The sequence below is a fragment of the Rhodotorula paludigena genome, assembly GCF_050403205.1.
Source record: "Rhodotorula paludigena JCM10292 DNA, Rt_paludigena_JCM10292v1_ctg48, whole genome shotgun sequence".
Classification (NCBI taxonomy): Eukaryota; Fungi; Basidiomycota; class Microbotryomycetes; order Sporidiobolales; family Sporidiobolaceae; genus Rhodotorula; species Rhodotorula paludigena.
The window spans coordinates 123,803-139,797 of record NW_027481410.1 but is presented as its reverse complement, the minus strand read 5'-3'; the positions used below and the strand labels follow the sequence as shown (position 1 = coordinate 139,797).

Sequence of the window (15,995 nt, the reverse complement as noted above, 5' to 3'; positions counted from 1 at the left end):
CCACGGAGATCAGAGCAAGTGCAGTATGGATTCGAGAACAAGTTCCGCTGTTCTAGACGCCCCCGCGGCCTGCTCAATGCCTCGCAGTCCTCGCGATCATTGCGGACCTCGACGGTTTGGCCCACTCGCTTCACTCGCTTGCATTTGCTCTCGCCTTCGTTGCCAGACGCTGCCTATGGCTCCAAGCACGCGCTCCCAGTCTTCGCTCGCTCCACCGACGCGCAGCAGCGCTACGCCGTCGTCAGAACTCGCCGCCTCCTCGTCCTCCTCGGGAGGTCCGCAGACCCGCGCACGCTCGCGCCAGCGCACGAGCGACGAGAGCGACAAGACGGTCGTGCCAGCTGGTCCTTCGCGGAGGGCCAGCCCAGACGGTGGCGTCGACTACGATGACTCACCCTCGTCGGAGTTCGCCGCCTCGCTCGCTTCCTACACTCCACCGCACTCCGAGCCCGCTCGAGATCTCGCTGAGCGCGCAGTGGTGCAGAGTTTGCTGGCGACTTGGTGCAACTGGGCCGTCGAGTCGGACGCCGACCCCGAGCGTCGCTTCCTTCGCACTGCCTCACACGTGTGTTGACGGCGAGACAGCTAGACTCTCGCCAGGTCGTGCGCTCTTGCCATCGGCTGAAGCACGCCCACTCACAGTTCGCACGCGAATACGAAGGCGCTTACCGCAATCGCTGCCAACCCCCGACTCCGTCATACTTCGCCGGTGTCCTCCTCGAGTGGGCCAGTCAGAACACGCCCCAGCAGTACTACTACTTCGGCCATGGCAAGCAGTCGTCGTTGGTTTGTGTCATTCCCCTTTCGAGACATATCGGTAGCGCACTGACGGATTCTTCGCTCGTCTCACAGGCCGTTCAGAAGGTCTTCCTCTCGCGCTCTTTCGCCGGTGGCGCCACAGGCGTGAGTGCGGTTCCTCCAAAGAGTCAGAGAAAAGTTAGCTAGGAGCTTGCCTGTGCTAATGACTGCGCTTTTAACGGCTCCTCAGGGTTTCGTTTCGCCGATCGACGAACTTGCGATAGACCTGCGCTCCCTCCAGCTCCCGACGCTTCTGACAACCGAGAACCTCCGAACGCACACCGAAATCTTTGGCCACATTGCGCAACTTGTCGACGGTGACCGGGCGCAGACCGCAAGCGTGTCAACGCCCTCGTCATGGTCGACCTTCAGGGAGGACATCGATGAGCCCGAGGGCCCACAAGTTGATAAGCGATACATCTTCGGCGACAAGGTGTCTGCTGAAGACGACCGCAACCTTCGCGACGAGTCGAGGCGCTTTGCGACCGGCAACGCGTTGCTCGGACCCGTCGACCGCGCGCATGTCGTCCCGAAACGACCGAGTTTGCGTCCGCTTGACTATTCCGTGAAGGTGCGAACTTGCAAAGTCTTCTGGAGGGTCGTGGTCACTGACAACAAGCTGCAGATGCTGGCGATCGAGTCGACCGACGCATTTCCGAAAGACTGGCACATAAATTCAGCGCAGAACATCTTCTTACGTGCGCATCAGACTATCCCCTCTGCTCTCTGCTTTGCGCTGACATGGTCAATGGCTTAATTGAGCCCAGTCGATAAGAACCTGCACAGCCAGTTCGACGACGAGACTGTCTGCTGGGTGCCCCCGATGCCGGTTCTGCGCAAGTGCCTCGAGTTTATCACGACGCCCGGCCAAACAGGCTGTCTCGATGTGAGCAGTCATCTGCCCTAGCCAGTACAAACAATGAAGCTGAATAGGCTGATGTGTGCAGGACGCGCTTGATGGCCTGCTCGAGCCGTTCGACCGGTCGAACCTGCCGTACGACATGGTCGCACTCGACCCGCGAAAGGCCTCCGCCTATTCCCTTGTGGTGTACAATAGCAGGCCGGATCGTCCCGGCGAGTTCAGCAAACGGATCTACGACGCGGGCGACGACGGCGCCTACTACGACTTCAACCAGCCGGATATGCGCTTGCCGGCGCGCGTCTTCACGCGCCGCAGCGTGCAGGTCAGCCTTATCGGCATGATCTTCAACGTGGCGCTCAAGGTACTCAGACGAGGTCTTGTGTTGAAGAGTGGCTTCGCGCTTCCCGCCGCTTTCAAAGGGGAGCTTTGCGCGTGCTGTTCAATTTTCATCCACCTCCTCTCTCGCCCTCGCCCTCATCAAGAAGATTTCGCAACGGCTGTGAAGTCGGCAGTGTATGCCTCCGCCAAATTGACCCGCAAGGTCCGGAGGAAGTTGGACGAGTCTGCGTGATCTCACCTCTCCGTCTTACGGGTGCGCCATGCCTGCTCTCATCCGTCCGCTCACCTCTGTGGAGTTTTCACTGACCTTTTGCAACCCCAGGCTCGTCCGAGCGCAGTCGGGACCGCTTCTGCATCACCTTCCGCCTCCCCGCCCGTCTCAGCGTCGCCAATCTCGACGCTCACCCCCCGCCTCTTCGTCTCGCTCCTCATTTCACCGTCACCTTGCGCCTTTGTCGCCCACCTCTTCCCCCTCCTCTGCTCCATCCTGCACGATCCCGCACTTCGCTCGCAGCATCTCGATGGTACGCCCGAGTCCCACGTGACCACACCGCCTCAGTGCACTCGGACGTGGCGCTCATCGCGCACGGGCTCTCGCTCCTCGCGCCGCACGAGCGGACGCAGCACCCATCGTGACCGCGGCTCGTCGTCTGGGCGTTGTTGGACGACTTCTGGGCTCCTGCGAGAGCGACATCCCGACCATGCTCGCGTTTCACGATTCTGAGCGCAAGGCTCGCCTGTACACCGACCTTGACCGCCTTCCTCCGGCTGAGCGCTGCGTCCTCGTTGCGTTCTGCGCGGCTGCTGCGCGGAGTACGGCCGACGTCGCGCTGCTCGGGATGGACGGCGTCGAGGTTCCTTCGCCGTTCCCATCGCCCGAGGCTGAAGTCGAGCAGCCGCGCAAACGCTCGCTCGCCGTACAGCGCGAGCACGTCGCGCGCGCGCTGAGGACCCTCATGATGGAGCTGTACGACCGCCTCGAGATCGCGCACGGCGAAGGAGACGAGGTCGCGCTGCAGGCGACGCTGGTGTGCGGAGCGATCATGATGTGTGCGTCTGGACCACCTCACGATCGCTCTCCTACCGCAATGCATTCACGCTGACATTATTCGCCTGTCGAATCGCAGGGAACGAGCTTCTTCCACGGCGTTCACGCTCGCTCGTTCGCGATGCCCTCGGCCACTACCGCGACCTCTTCAACGCGACCTCGTCTCTCCCGTCGCCCGAAGCCGTCGTCGACCGGCGCAAGCAGCTCTTGACGATGTACGCGCTTCGATGGCAAGGAGTGGAACCTCCGCGACGAGATGTTGCCATGGCACGACCTCGAGCGGCTCGGCGGCGCGAATAACGAGCAGCTGCTCATGGGGAGCACGATCATCTACAAGTCGCTCGCCGCGTGCCCGCGGTGGTGCGCCGAAATGGCGGCCGTCAAGGCGTCGACGACCCCTCTCTCCGCGCACGCCATCACGACGCTCTTCTCGCTCCTCTCGCAAATCCACGCCGCGATCCAGACGCTGCAGCACCACTTCGTCTACACGCCCGCGCCCGTGCACCCATCTTTCGTCGGCCCCGAGGGCGACACGTGCGAGCACGTGCACCTGCGCTGGGCGACGCGCCTCGACCGCGAGACGGATGACGCTGGATCGCCTACGCGACCGTTGCGGAGCGTATGATGCGCGAGGACCAGCAGGGCAGCGCGGCGGGAGCGGAAGGCTCAGAGATGCAGAAGGACGACGAGGAGAGGGCTGTGGCCGATGGAGACCGGCTCGACGTTGGGTGGCTGCAGATGAGCGAGGGCAAGGTCCGCCAGGGACTCGAGCTTGCGGCCTTCTACTTCAACGTCCGCCCGACCGTTGTTGACTTCTCTTCTCCTGGCGCGCGACCTGACTCTACTTGTTATCCGCCGCAGTTCTTCACCATCTCGCCCGACCCGCACCAGACGCACCACCTCGCCTTGTCGCTCGAGCTCATCCCTTCTTGGACGTTCCTCGCCACCCAGCGCTATACGCCTCTTCAGCCTGTCGCATCACCCTCAACTCCGCTCGATTTGGCTGGTTCGATCCACACGCCCGCGGGCACGGCGACGGGCCCACGCAAGAAGGCCGACGAGCTTACCGAGACGGAACTCGACTGGATGGAGCGGGGCCTCGAGGAGGCGCAGAAGTACCACCCGGTCGATGAGAAGCGCCTGGTCGAGCTTCGCGCGTTCCGCGACAGCGAGCGCACTGGGGTGCAGCGTCCTGCATGTTTCGATAGCTTTCAATGTACATTTACTATTAGCTGGTGTTCCCGACGAAACGGCCCTCTCCTCGTCTGGCGGAACGCAAACCACGCGACGAGATACAGTGCCTGCAGTGCACATACGTCTCCACTTTCACGCCGCGTCTTGCATCGCCGCGTCCTTCGCCCCCGACTCCTCCTTGGCACCACCAGACGGCGAGTACCCCGAGTCCTTTGCCGCAGCCGCCCGCTGCGACTGCATCTCGGGCTCGGCAAGGATATCAGGGTCCAGTGCCGTCGTCGTTGCCGCTGCCGATGTCGCCGCCTTGGCCTCGGCCGCCGCCTTCTCGCGCGCGGGTTTCGGCGCGCGCGCGTTCCGCTTCTTCTTCGGCCCGCCCGCGCCCGCTGTGGTCGCCTTGCGCCGCGCCGCGACCGAGACGTGGTCGGGCTCGTCGGCGACGGCGGCGCACACGGAGCGGAGCGACGCGCCCGCGTCGATCAGGTCGCGCGCGCGGCGCATTTGCTGCAAGGCGCTCGCATAAATCGTCAGTTCATGCTTCTTGCTGGTCGAGCGAGGGAAGGAGAGAGAGAAGGAGAGAGACGCACGACGCGCAGCTCGTCGACCCAGTCGGGAAGGACGTTCCCGGCCGTGTTGCGCGTGAGGATGAACGGGTCCTGCACGACGAGGAGGTGCTCGGCCCACCGCTCGGGCTCGTCGTACTCTTCGTACGCAACGGGCGACGACGAGCGCGAGTCGGGCCGCTCGGCGGCACCGGGCTGCTGCTCGAGCGCGTCGAGGTCGGCGACGTGCGAGTCGCCGACACCCTGCTGCTGCCCCTCCTCCTGCTGCTGGCCCTGCGGCTCACCCTCAGCCGCGAAAGCCGCCACCGCCTCGTCCTCGGCCTCCTGCCTCCTCCGCTCCGCCGCGTCGACCCCGCTCTCCCGCTCGAGCTCCTTCTCGCGCGCGCTCCTCGCACGATCTGCGTCCGCCTGGCTCTGGAAGCGCCTCTGGCGCGGGAGCGGCGCACCGTGCCACACGCTGACGATCTCGTCCTCGGGCCTGAACCCTCCGGCCGCGCCCTCTAGCCCCTCGTCGACCTGGCCGTAGTAGTCGAAGAAACCGCGCGCGAGCTCGGCGAGGTCGGCCTCGCGCGGCGCGTACCCCTCGGGCGGCGTGTCGTACTCGACAAAGGTGACGTCCCAGCCTACGCTGCGCAGGATCTTTTTGAGCCGCCCGGGCTTGCCGTGCGCCTTCGGCGTCGAGAAGAAGCGCTGCGGCGCCGTGCCCGTCTGCGCGATCAGCGTCGGGTCCTGCAGGTTCGGGAGGAGGTCGAGCCGCTGGAGGTAGGCGATGACGAGGAGGATGAGCGTGTAGGACGAAAAGGTCGTCGGCGAGCCCGAGGGGTTGTTGAGCCCGCGCTGCTTGGCCCAGAACTTGACAAAGACGCAGAGCGGGCGGACGAGCGGATGCAGGTTGCAGTAGCTGTTGATCAGCCGCGAGTTGAAGACGCCTGCAGACAGCACCGGCTGAGTGAGACACGTTCGCAGCGAGAGTCGAAGAAACCGCACCGAGGCGTTCGTTCGTGTTGAGGTCGGCCTCGATGAGGTGCCCGTCAACTCGCACCCTGAACTTGCAGATCGGCACAGCGGCACCCGAGCTGCAGACGCGGACGTGAGCGGCTGGAAAGAGAGACGGACTCGGGTCTGACACGCACATGGAGGTCACGTCGTTGAGGTTTGCGCGCTTGAGCGAGTCTCCGAGCCGGCGCATGTTGTAAATGTCGGGCAGCCTGGCCGTCGGACTCTTGCTCGAGAAGAACTTTTCCTCGAACCCGTTGGGGCGGTAAGGGTCGAGCAGGCACAGGTCGAGGTCGGACGTCGCGGTCCCGAGCCCGAAGCGCATCGAGCCGAACGGGACGACCTCGAGCGGCATGGCGCGCGGGTTGTGCGGGTGGCCCCAGCTGAAGCGCTCCTCGTTGAGCCACTGCGTGAGGCCGTCGATGAGGCGCTGCCGCGCTGCGATCGACTCGGGCGAAGGGCGCTGGACCTGCAGCACGCGAGCAGTCAGCGCAAGCCTGGTGAGAGAGCACAGGGCAGGCAAGCGCACCTCATACAGCCGCATCATCTCCTGCGAGAGCGTGAGCTCCTCGCCTTCGCGCGCTGCAACCTTGTCGAGCACCTGCGCCGCCGTCTCGCGCTTGGCCTTCTTCGCCTGTGCTGCCACCTTGCCCTTGCCTGCCTTTCCGCCCTCCACCCCGGGTCCCTGCCCGTCCGCATCTCCCGCCGACGAGTCGGTATGCACCGCCCTCCAGCTCCCTCCCGCCGTCGCGCCGTTCCGCGCAAAAGGCACGCGCATCCCGACGTCTTCGGCGGCGCTGGACATGCCCGACGCGCGCCCTCCCCGCCCAGCAGCGGCGGTGCTCATCCCTCGCCTGCTGCCGCGCCAATGGCCTGCCGAACCGGCCGCGCCGTGCGTGCCGCTGCTGCCACCGCTCGAGAGGGAGCTAGCCGCTGCATCCGAGTGCAGCCCGCCCCGTCCGCGACCGCGCCCTGCGCTGCGGTGGCTGCCCACGCGTGCTGCTGGCGGTGCTGCGCCCCGTCCATCGGCAGAGTCAGCAGTCGAGGTGGAGGCGTCTGCGGGTGGTGGAGCTGCCTTCTGGCGCTGGCGATTCCTCGGTCGCGGCGCCTTCTTGTGGCCTGGCTTGCCTGTTGGAGCGCCAGAAATGTCGGTCAAGCTCCCTGCAGGCGGGTCGAGCGGCCACAGCGAGTTGGAGGTTGCGAATGCGGGCGGAGGTGCGCTCATCGCGGTCGAGAGGGAGCGCGCAGGAGAGAGCGAGAGCGCAGTGAGGTGGGCGATGCGCAGGCCAGGACACCTTAGCAGCATGCACCAACGCTGCCACAAACAGTCTGCGCGAGCCGAGGGGCGGTGTGGTCGGCGCAGAGGGACAGCCTGGCGGTGCGTCGACGAGCAGAGCCAACAGCCAACCCTCTCTCTTTCAGCTGCTTTCGAGCTCCGTGGCTCTCTGCTGTTCTCAACTCGAGGAGGAAAGCACGCGTACTTTGCAACGAGGCAGGGAAACCGAGTGAAACGGAAAAAGCAACTCGAAACCACCGCTCACTGCGTCGTCGTCTTCACGGGCACAGGCGGCAAGATCAACATGACGACGTCTTCGTCCACCTTGGCGCTCGCAGTCGCAGTCGCAGTTGCAGTGACAGTCGGCCGCAGCGCAGGCGAGCGCGGCGCCGGCGTCGACAAGCCCGCAAACGTGCTCGCACCCGTCATCTCGAGCCACGCGCGCTCGTCGCCAAATTCAAAGACGGCCTCGCGGCTCGGCGCGGCGCGGTACTCGACGAGCTCGATCGCGCGGTCGTCGCACTCCTGCCGGTCGCCCGCGCGGTACCGCCCCTCGAGTGAGTCGGGCGCGACGGCGGGCACGAACAGCTTGTCGAGCGAGGCGAGCGCGTGCGGGTCGTTCGACAGGAGGTCGCGCTCGACTTCGGTCGCGTGCGCCGCGTCGCACTCGAGGCGCAGCGTCACGAGCTCGCGGTCGAGCTGGCTCAGGCTCTCGACGTCGTCGCGCCGGCAGACGTTGACGGAGAGATGCTGCAGTGCGGTGAGCTCCATGATGTCGTCAATCGGGAGGGGCGTAAAATGCACGAGGCGATCGAAGCGCCGGTCGCGCTCGCGGCGGAGGAAGAGGTGCGTGAGCTGCGTGCGGAGCGACTCGAAGTGCGGCTCAGACTCGGCTTCGGTCCACGTGAGGGCGAGACGCTGGAGGTTCGGAAGCGCGAGCGGGCAGAGCAGGTTGTCGGTCGGCAGCGCTTGCTTTTCGTCCGTGTCGAAGAGCTCGCAGTTGGCGAGGCAGAGGGTCTCGAGGTGCGCGAGATGCGGCACCCTCTCCTTACTTCCGCTGATGAAGAGGGTGACGTCGCGCAAATAGCAAGCTCTCACTCCTACAGGCACATACGCAGGTCAGGCCGACGATCGGCGCACGCGAGAGGGAAGCGCACTCGAGGCGATTCCGAGCGAGAGGGCGTAGATCCTGAGGTTGTGGACGCGGATCTCGCGCAGGCCCGGCAAGCGCTTGACGAGGTGCTCGAAGAAGGTGGGCAGGATCGACTCGGTGCGGTCGGTGCAGCCGTGGAGGCGGAGCGAGCGAGTCCTCCACAAGGCGAGGCGGCGCGCCCGCTCGGACGTGTCGACGGCCGCCACGAAGCGGCGCACGTTGGTCAGTCTGAACATGTCGACGGTCTCGTACAGCATCCCCTGCGCCACGAGCGCGCACCGGCGCGAGACACGGCCCACAGCTCTCAGAAGGCGGTAGCGCGCCGACATGCCCGTGGAAGTTGCAGGCGCAAGCAGGTAGCTGAAGATGGAGGTCAGCACTTCGTCTGGGAGCCTGTCGAGCATCGCTTCGGCGCGAGCGAGGTGAGGGGGAAGGAGCGAGACGTTCCCCTCTTCCCTCAACTGATGACGGCGTTCCCGTCAAAGTCTCGCAGGGCGCGCTTGCGTCAAACTCACACACGCAGACGGTTCGTACAGTGCTGCAGGCGTGCGGAAGACTCTGCTCGCCGTGTGCGGGCTCGCGCATCTTCTTCTTTTTGCCAGTCCGAATGCCATCAAAGGCTACAAGCGCCCGCATCAGCGCAGACTGCCCCAGGACCTGCTGGTCTCCCTTTTCCATGCATCAGGTCAGGCGCTGAGCTCCCATCCAAGCTCGGTGATGAATCGGATGCCATCCGCGCGGAAGTCGTCGCGCTCGACGTGCGCGCCCTGCCTGCGGTAGAGCATGTTGCTCGGCTCGGCGCGATAGTCGGGCCAGGTCTCGGCGCCCTCAACTGCCGCGAGCAAGGAATGTCAGGAGAGGAGAGGGTGGCGACGAACGAGAGGGCCGAGAGGGCAACGCACCTCCATGGTTGTTGGGCGTTCCGTCGTGGATGAATGAGATCCACTGCGACGTCATGAGGTGCGCAAGCTCGGCGTCTCCCGGCCGGTCGCCCAGGCGGTTCTGAGTCGGGAGCGGGTTGGAGAACACGTAGGCAACTTCAGCAAAGTGGGCTGTCTGTGAAGGCAGGAGCCGACAGCGGCGCAACACAGTCAGCTTCGAAGCTAGGAGGACAGGCAGAGGGACGTTTGGGAGAGCTCGAGACGCACACCCAGAGCGATAGTAGCGTTCGGCGCAGGCTGGTCGAAGCGGTACGAGTAGACGGCCTGGTCTGCCGCGGCGTACTTCTGGGCCATCAGCCGCCGACCAGCAACGTAGCGCAAGTCACTGCAGCACCGCAAAAGTTAGCACAGCTGCACGCGGAAGCTTGGGATCCGCAATGGGACGCACCCGGTCAGCGCATTGCTCCGCTTGTCCTGGTAGCCCGACGCGAGCAAGCCGTCTCCCGTATTGTACGGGCAACCTTGCGACGGGTCGTTCGGGTACAGCTCAAACAGGCTGGCGACGCTCGAATAAGTGAGCTTCGGGTAGTAGGCCTGCTGGGCGGCCGCGAGTTCCGAGTCGGTCGTGATGTTCTTTGCGCCAAAGCCGGACCCTTCGTCCGTGTTGGCTGAAGGCGCGTGCACGTGTCAGTCGGAGAACTATCAACAGCGTTGGGAATCGTCCTTACTGCCAATAAGGACCGGGACCTTGACAAACCTGCCCGCTCGGAACAAGTCGGAAGGGTACTCTGCGATGAGCTGGCCGTCGACGACTGGGTTCCACGTCCAAGTCGACGCCGAAGCGTTGAACTGCTCGAGCGGTGCCGCGCGGACGCAAGCAAGCACGTCGGCCGCATTCGTGCAATCGGTGCCGTTGAGAATCGCCTCGAAGCGGGGCTGGAGCGTCTCGGGAGCCGCGTGCGGACGGCCGGTCGGGCTACCGGACTCCAGGATGGCGCCGCGGAACAGCGAAGTCGAGGTGAGGCCATAGCCGAGAAGCTGGTAGGAGACGGAGGCGGCGCCGGCACTGCGTTATCGACAGGGTGAGCGACACTCGCCAGGCGTGAGTGCACAAATAGACGCACCTTTCGCCCCAGATGGTCACCTTCTCAGGGTCGCCGCCGAAGGCAGCGATATTGTCCTGCAGCCATTGCATCGCCAGGCGCTGGTCGTACAATCCGAGGTTGACGTTTCCCTCGGCCCGCAGCTCGTCCGACGAGAGAAATCCAAGCGACGAGACGCGATAGTTGACAGAGACGAAGATCTGGGGCAGAGCGTCGTTAGCGACGCGCACCGGTCAGATTGCTATCCGAAGCTGGACAAGAGAAGGTTGGCTGCGTACGATCGGCTTCTCCATCTCGACGGACCGCTGGATGATCCAGCTCGAGTTGTAACGCGGATCGGCGGTGCCGCCCTGCTGGAAGCCGCCGCCGTAGATCCAGAGACCAACGGGCAGCTTGTCGTCGGCCGTCGTGCCGGACGGGCGAACAACGTTGAGGGTCAGGCAGTCTCTGTGTAAGACCTCGACTCGTGAGCAGTTGTGCGCGCTGTGATTGATGCAGCGAAGCAGGCTGGGAAGAAGGGAGAGAGAACGCACTCGGATTGCTCGAAGCCGTAGTTGTCTGATCCGATGCCCCAGCACTGCAGATCACCATCAACTCGCCGGTCTCAGACCCAGCGTCGAAAGCAAAGCGCGAGACTCACAAAGGCCGAGTACTCGACTGCTTCGAAGGACCCGCCGTCGAAGCCCGCTTCGAGCGGCTGAGGACGGCGCAAGCGCAAGTCGCCGACGGGCGGCTGGGCGTATGGAATACCGAGGAAGGCTGCGTGGGTTCAGCCAAAGTCAGCAGGAGTCTTTCGGTGTTTCGACGAGTGTACGCACCGTCTTGGGCGAAGGTGGGGAGGTGCACGCCGCGTACGGTCCCGTTCTGCAGCTGTGCCGTCGGCCGGCCAGCGTTGTTGCGGGCGGTGAGCGCGACAGGCGAAGCGAATGAGCCGGGCAAAGCAGCGAGCGGGACGAGCGAGCTCGCGAGGAGCCTCAGGGAGGAGAGCAGCATCGTGGCAGGACTCTCGGCGGAGCAGCAGGAAGCAGAGAGGGAAGCAGAGATCCCGTTTGAATGGTGCCAAGCGCCCCACACACCCTCGGAACCGCGGATGAGCGGGCATCGGCGCACAAGCACATTTGCCGAAGAGATGAGAACGGGCCGATGGAGCGGGCGAGTTTGATGAGGGAGCTTCCGATCGATCTGCTCAGAGGTGCGACTCGAACATGCGGCTATTTGCGGCATGTCACGGCGATTGCGCCGTGCGCCAGATAAGGCGAGAGCGAAGGAGTCGGAATCTACGTATTCGCATTTTCTTCCAGCGAACACTGAACCTCTATCCTTCGGCCTTCGACGCACACGCGGCTACTGCTGCAACTCCCACCCAAGCGTCCGAAGGAACGCGAGCTGCTCCTGGCGATAGTCGTCCCGCTCGACCTCCCATTCCTTGCGCGAGTAGAGGTAGTTGCTGGGCTCGTCACGATAGTCGGGCCAGGTTGGCGCGCCATCCACTGCACGTACATCTCCTGATCAGCAGCGGTAAGAGAACGCGCAAACCCGAGTAAAAGACGGACCGCCATGATTGTTCGGAGTTCCATCGTGAATGAACGAGATCCACTGCGAGGTCATGAGCCTGGCGAGCTCGGCGTCGCCCGGGCGTGAGCCAAGCGGGTTCTGCGTGGGTAGCGGGTTCGAAAAGACGGAGGCGACTTCGGCGAAGTGCGCCGTCTGCGCGAGAGCGGAAGAGGAGGGGGCGCAGATGTGTCAGGCGGTGTCTCCGGAGAAGAAGTCCCCGTTGGGAAACGAGGAACATCAGGAAAAACGAGACGGATGACGCACACCGAGCAAGACCGTGGCGTTCTCGGCAGGCTGGTTGTAGCGGTACGAGAACACGGGCTGATCCGCCTCGGCAAAGAGCTGCGCCATCCAGCGGCGCCCAAAGTGGTACATCACGTCGCTGTGAGTTCTACGCGTCAGTTCTGGCGCCCTGTCATGTTGGAGGAGAAGAGAACGCACCCCCAAAGCGAGTTGCTTCGCTTGTCGTGCGTACCGCTCGGGAGCACCCCGTCCCCGGTGCCGTACGGACAGCCGACGGACGGGTCGTTCGGATACAGCTCAAGCAGGCGCTCGATGGTGCTATTCTGCATCTGTGGCCAGCGCGCGGCAATGGCTGCGGCAAAATCGGACGTCGAGTTGAGCCCTTTGGAGCCGAAAGCCGAGCCTTCGTCCGTGTTGGCTGCAAAGGAAGCTACTGTGAGCTGAGCGCCACAAGCTGCAGAGGGAGCAAGGAACGCACCACCGATGAGCAGCGGGACGGGAACAAACTTGCGCGCGTTGAGCGCGTCGGACGGGTAGCTCGCGATGAGGTCCCCATCCACAACGGGGACCCAGCGTCCCTCGGCCGTGGCCGTTTGGTTCAGCACGTCGAGGTCGAGTCCCCTCACGCACTCGAGCACGCCCCCGTCGCTCCCCGCGCATCCCGTCGCGTTGGCAAAGACCTCGAAGCGCGGCTGGTCCGTCTCGGGCGAGGGGAAGGCGACAGTCCCGGCGTGCGCCGACTCGATGATGGCGCCGTGGAAGAGCGGGGTCGAGGTGAGGCCGTAGGCGAGGAGGTGGTGCGCGATTGAGACGCCGCCGGCACTGCGCGTTCCCAACCCCTGTCAATATGCTTGTCTCCGTAGACAACAAAACCGCGGAAAGACGACGCACCTCTCACCCCAGAGCGTGACCCTCCGCGGATCGCCTCCGAAGGCAGCAATATTCTCCTGCACCCAGTGGAGCGCAAGCCGCTGGTCGTACAGCCCGAGGTTCAGGTTTCCCTCCGCGCGCAGCTCGTTGGCGTGCAAGAACCCGAGCGCCGAGACGCGGTAGTTGATCGAGACGAACATCTGCGGCATGTGCTTGGTCAGGGCCAGTTCTTCGTCCGGACAGTGGACGGAGACGGTTGAGCAGACGCACGATCGGCTTGCCCATCTCGATCGAGCGGTGCACGACCCAGCTGGCGTTGTAGCGCCTGTCTGCGCTCCCGCCCTGCGAGAACCCGCCGCCGTAGATCCAGAACGCGACGGGGAGCCGGTCCTCGGCCGTGGTGCCCGCAGGACGGAGGACATTGATCGTCAGGCAGTCTCTGCGGGCGGACAGGAGACTGAAGTCAGGAACGGGACTTGCGGGGTGCGCCAAGCGCGGTAGAGAGGCCAACGTCAAAGAGGAGGAGACTCACTCAGATTGTTCGTAGCCCCAATTGTCGCTCCCAATGCCAGGACACTGCACGGTCCGTTCCGATCATAAGCGGGACGCCCTCGCATCGAGTAACAGAGTCAAAAGGTACGCACGATTGGCGAGTACGCCTTCGCGTCAAGCTGGCCGCCGTCGAACCCGCTCTCGAGCGCGCGCGGCCTGCGCAGGCGCAACTCCCCGACCGGGGGCTGCGCGTACGGGATCCCGAGGAACGCTGCATGCCTCGGCTAGTGTCAGTCGAGCGAGTAAGAGTGACCGGGAAGAAGGGGACGGGGGCGCACCTTCTTGAGAGAAGGAAGCGAGCGAGAGGCCATGGAGGGTGCCGTTCCGGACGTGAGCGACCGGTGAAGCGGTGCTGTTGGTCGACCGGGCAAGCAGAGAGACGGGAGAAGCGAGCACAGCGGGGAAGAACGCTGCAGCGAGGAGTGCCGCGAGAGCGACGAGCGCAGAGCCCGAGGAGGAGGAGGAGCGCATGCTAGCTGTCGTTGTGAGGCGCAGCGGAGGTGGCAGAAGCAGCAGGACCAAGGAGCAGCAGGCATGGTTACGCGCGGAGTGCCCCACTCGGATCGTCCGGAAGCTGCGGTGCGCCAAGGGTTCAGGCGACTTGAAGAACGGGCCGGCGCGACGAGGGGAAGATGGCGCTAGTGCGACGCGACGAAAGGGTACAGGAGTCGGCTGTGAGTCCGCGGAGAACGCATTACAGGCGGAGTCGTTGGCACAGAAATAGAGGAGGCATGCGTGCGGAAGAAGGACGAGAGGGAAGCGCAGGCAAACGTTCTCGCGCCAACGACTGGCGTTCTTGATCTCAAAGCTTTGCAGCGACAAGGCGCACACAGAACGACAGGAACATGCAGTGATGCGGGCTGCTGCTGGTGCGAATGCGAATGCGAGTAATGCGCCCCGTCGCCCTCCGTCCTCCTTCCTTCCTCTCTTCCCGCTAGCTCTCCATCCCCACTCGCTCCCCTTCACCTTCCCCTTCCCCCTCCCCCGCCGCCTCCCCCACCTCCATCCCCTGCCCTTCCTCTCCCTCCTCCCGCCCTCTCAGCAGCAACTCTCCCAACCTCCGCACCCCTTCCCCTCCCTCCCCCTCGTGCGGCACCCAGCTCACAAGCGGCGTCGCCCCCGACTCGTAGTGCGCCCCCAGCAAGTACAGCAGCACGCCCTCTGCCCCTCGCAGCGGTACGTCGACCTCTGCGCGCTCGAACGCGAGTCCCCCCGCCCCCGCCGCCGATTCGCGCGGCGCGAGGACCCCGACGCGCATGCTGGGGCGGGGAAGGAAGAGCGAGTCGAGCCAGGGGGCGAGGCGCGAGGGGAAGGGCGCGAGGGGCGCGTCGAGCGCGGGCGCGGCGAGGACGAGGAGGGTGCGCGTCGTGCCCGGGGGAGAGTGGGACGCGAAGGGGGATGTGGGGGGGAGGTACGGCTGGGCGGGGAGCTCGGAGAGCTTCGAGGTGAGGAAGAAGGCGCTGCGGGAGCCGGGAGTCAGTGGGGGAGAAAGGAGAATCAGAGGGAACGAGAGGGTCGCACCGCATCTCGGCTTCGCACTCGACAAAGTAGGTCGAGCGCCACTTGCACAAGTCGAGTACCCACAGCACGCCAAGCTCTGCGTCCTGCAGTACAGAAGTCAGCACAAGCCTCGTCCCTCTCTCGCGCGAGAGTGCGAGCCGAACGCACCCAGATGGCGTCGAGGAGGCAGTCGGGCGGGAGGAGCGTGCGGAAGCGGCCGAGGGTGCGCCTAGGTTGCGAAAGCGAAGGAGCGAGAGTGCGAGGCAGGCCAGAGGTGGAGGCGGTAGGGGTTCAGCGTGCTGCTGCAGAGTGAGACGAGGGCGGAGCGCACCCTGCTACGCGGCTGTACAGGATCGTGTTGCCCCCGGCTGCGCAGCGGGAATGGGTCAGTTTGGCTGTGTCTGCGACGGGGCGCACGCAAGTGAAAGAGAAAGAGGCGACGCACGCTGATCGGCCGTGGTTGCGCACAAGCAGCGCTTGCCCCTCGGGACGGCGACGGCACGCCAGTCGGACTCGAGGCCCTCGGGGAGGCCGTGGCGCAGGTCGAGCGTCTCTGCGTGCGAGAGGAGGTTCTTGGCCCAGGCCTTGAACTTTGGCTTGAACGCCTTGCGCTTGACCTTTGCGATCCCGGGCGCAGGCGTCTGCGCGGGTGCCGGGGTGCCGGCGGCGAGGAGGCACGGTGGCGGGCGGTCGTCATCGTCGCCGTCGTCGTCGGAGGCGGCGAGGGAGAGGTCTTCCATGAAGTCGAGGACGCGGAAGGACGAGCGTGCGGCCTCGATGGCATGGACGCGGCGCTGCGGGGCCGAGGTCGGGTCAGGGGTGCGGCACAGGGAGGGGGTGAGGAGGGGGACGTGCCTGCTTCTGGGCTGCGAGTGCGGCCTGCCTGCGTGCGTGCTGGGAGTCGTGGGCTGCGAGGAGTGGGGCCGTGTGGAACGCGTCCCTGCGGTGATTGGGGTCGCGCGGGGGCTGCATGGCCGGGCGGGTGAGAGCCAAGAGTCTAAGGCAGCCGAGCTAGAGGCAGCAGCAGCAACAAGAGAGCGAAGGGAGCAGAGCGACGACCAAGACG

The 15,995-nt window shown here is 65.0% G+C and overlaps 6 protein-coding genes across 6 annotated transcripts; 1 reads left to right on the top strand and 5 right to left on the bottom strand.

Annotated features, from left to right (window-relative positions):
* Positions 1-175: 175 nt before the first annotated feature.
* JCM10292_007098 (uncharacterized protein) lies at positions 176-4,279 on the top strand (the record flags this gene model as incomplete). The annotated part of the gene is made up of 13 exons (XM_076651286.1): positions 176-565; positions 643-786; positions 853-903; positions 989-1,496; positions 1,566-1,684; positions 1,746-2,021; positions 2,322-2,523; positions 2,624-3,049; positions 3,127-3,284; positions 3,355-3,666; positions 3,786-3,839; positions 3,909-4,190; positions 4,256-4,279. The coding sequence occupies 13 exons, from the start codon at positions 176-178 to the stop codon at positions 4,277-4,279; spliced, it is 2,946 nt and encodes a 981-aa protein (XP_076503204.1).
* A 94-nt stretch (positions 4,280-4,373) lies between these two features.
* JCM10292_007097 (uncharacterized protein) lies at positions 4,374-7,022 on the bottom strand (the record flags this gene model as incomplete). Its single annotated transcript, XM_076651285.1, has 5 exons — positions 4,374-4,742; positions 4,826-5,730; positions 5,789-5,877; positions 5,935-6,266; positions 6,327-7,022. The coding sequence occupies 5 exons, from the start codon at positions 7,020-7,022 to the stop codon at positions 4,374-4,376; spliced, it is 2,391 nt and encodes a 796-aa protein (XP_076503203.1).
* A 312-nt stretch (positions 7,023-7,334) lies between these two features.
* JCM10292_007096 (uncharacterized protein) lies at positions 7,335-8,630 on the bottom strand (the record flags this gene model as incomplete). The annotated part of the gene is made up of 2 exons (XM_076651284.1): positions 7,335-8,173; positions 8,231-8,630. 2 exons carry the CDS (start codon positions 8,628-8,630, stop codon positions 7,335-7,337), a joined length of 1,239 nt encoding a protein of 412 aa, XP_076503202.1.
* A 282-nt stretch (positions 8,631-8,912) lies between these two features.
* JCM10292_007095 (carboxylesterase/lipase family protein) lies at positions 8,913-11,203 on the bottom strand (the record flags this gene model as incomplete). Its single annotated transcript, XM_076651283.1, has 10 exons — positions 8,913-9,058; positions 9,129-9,282; positions 9,375-9,492; positions 9,556-9,775; positions 9,836-10,173; positions 10,232-10,410; positions 10,489-10,657; positions 10,744-10,787; positions 10,851-10,969; positions 11,029-11,203. 10 exons carry the CDS (start codon positions 11,201-11,203, stop codon positions 8,913-8,915), a joined length of 1,662 nt encoding a protein of 553 aa, XP_076503201.1.
* A 351-nt stretch (positions 11,204-11,554) lies between these two features.
* On the bottom strand, positions 11,555-13,900 carry JCM10292_007094 (carboxylesterase/lipase family protein; the record flags this gene model as incomplete). The annotated part of the gene is made up of 10 exons (XM_076651282.1): positions 11,555-11,700; positions 11,764-11,917; positions 12,029-12,146; positions 12,206-12,425; positions 12,486-12,829; positions 12,899-13,077; positions 13,148-13,316; positions 13,410-13,453; positions 13,522-13,640; positions 13,708-13,900. The coding sequence occupies 10 exons, from the start codon at positions 13,898-13,900 to the stop codon at positions 11,555-11,557; spliced, it is 1,686 nt and encodes a 561-aa protein (XP_076503200.1).
* Positions 13,901-13,967: 67 nt separating this feature from the next.
* Positions 13,968-15,901, bottom strand: JCM10292_007093 (uncharacterized protein; the record flags this gene model as incomplete). The annotated part of the gene is made up of 7 exons (XM_076651281.1): positions 13,968-14,003; positions 14,535-14,889; positions 14,951-15,033; positions 15,098-15,158; positions 15,261-15,297; positions 15,375-15,723; positions 15,785-15,901. 7 exons carry the CDS (start codon positions 15,899-15,901, stop codon positions 13,968-13,970), a joined length of 1,038 nt encoding a protein of 345 aa, XP_076503199.1.
* Between the last annotated feature and the right edge of the window lie 94 nt (positions 15,902-15,995).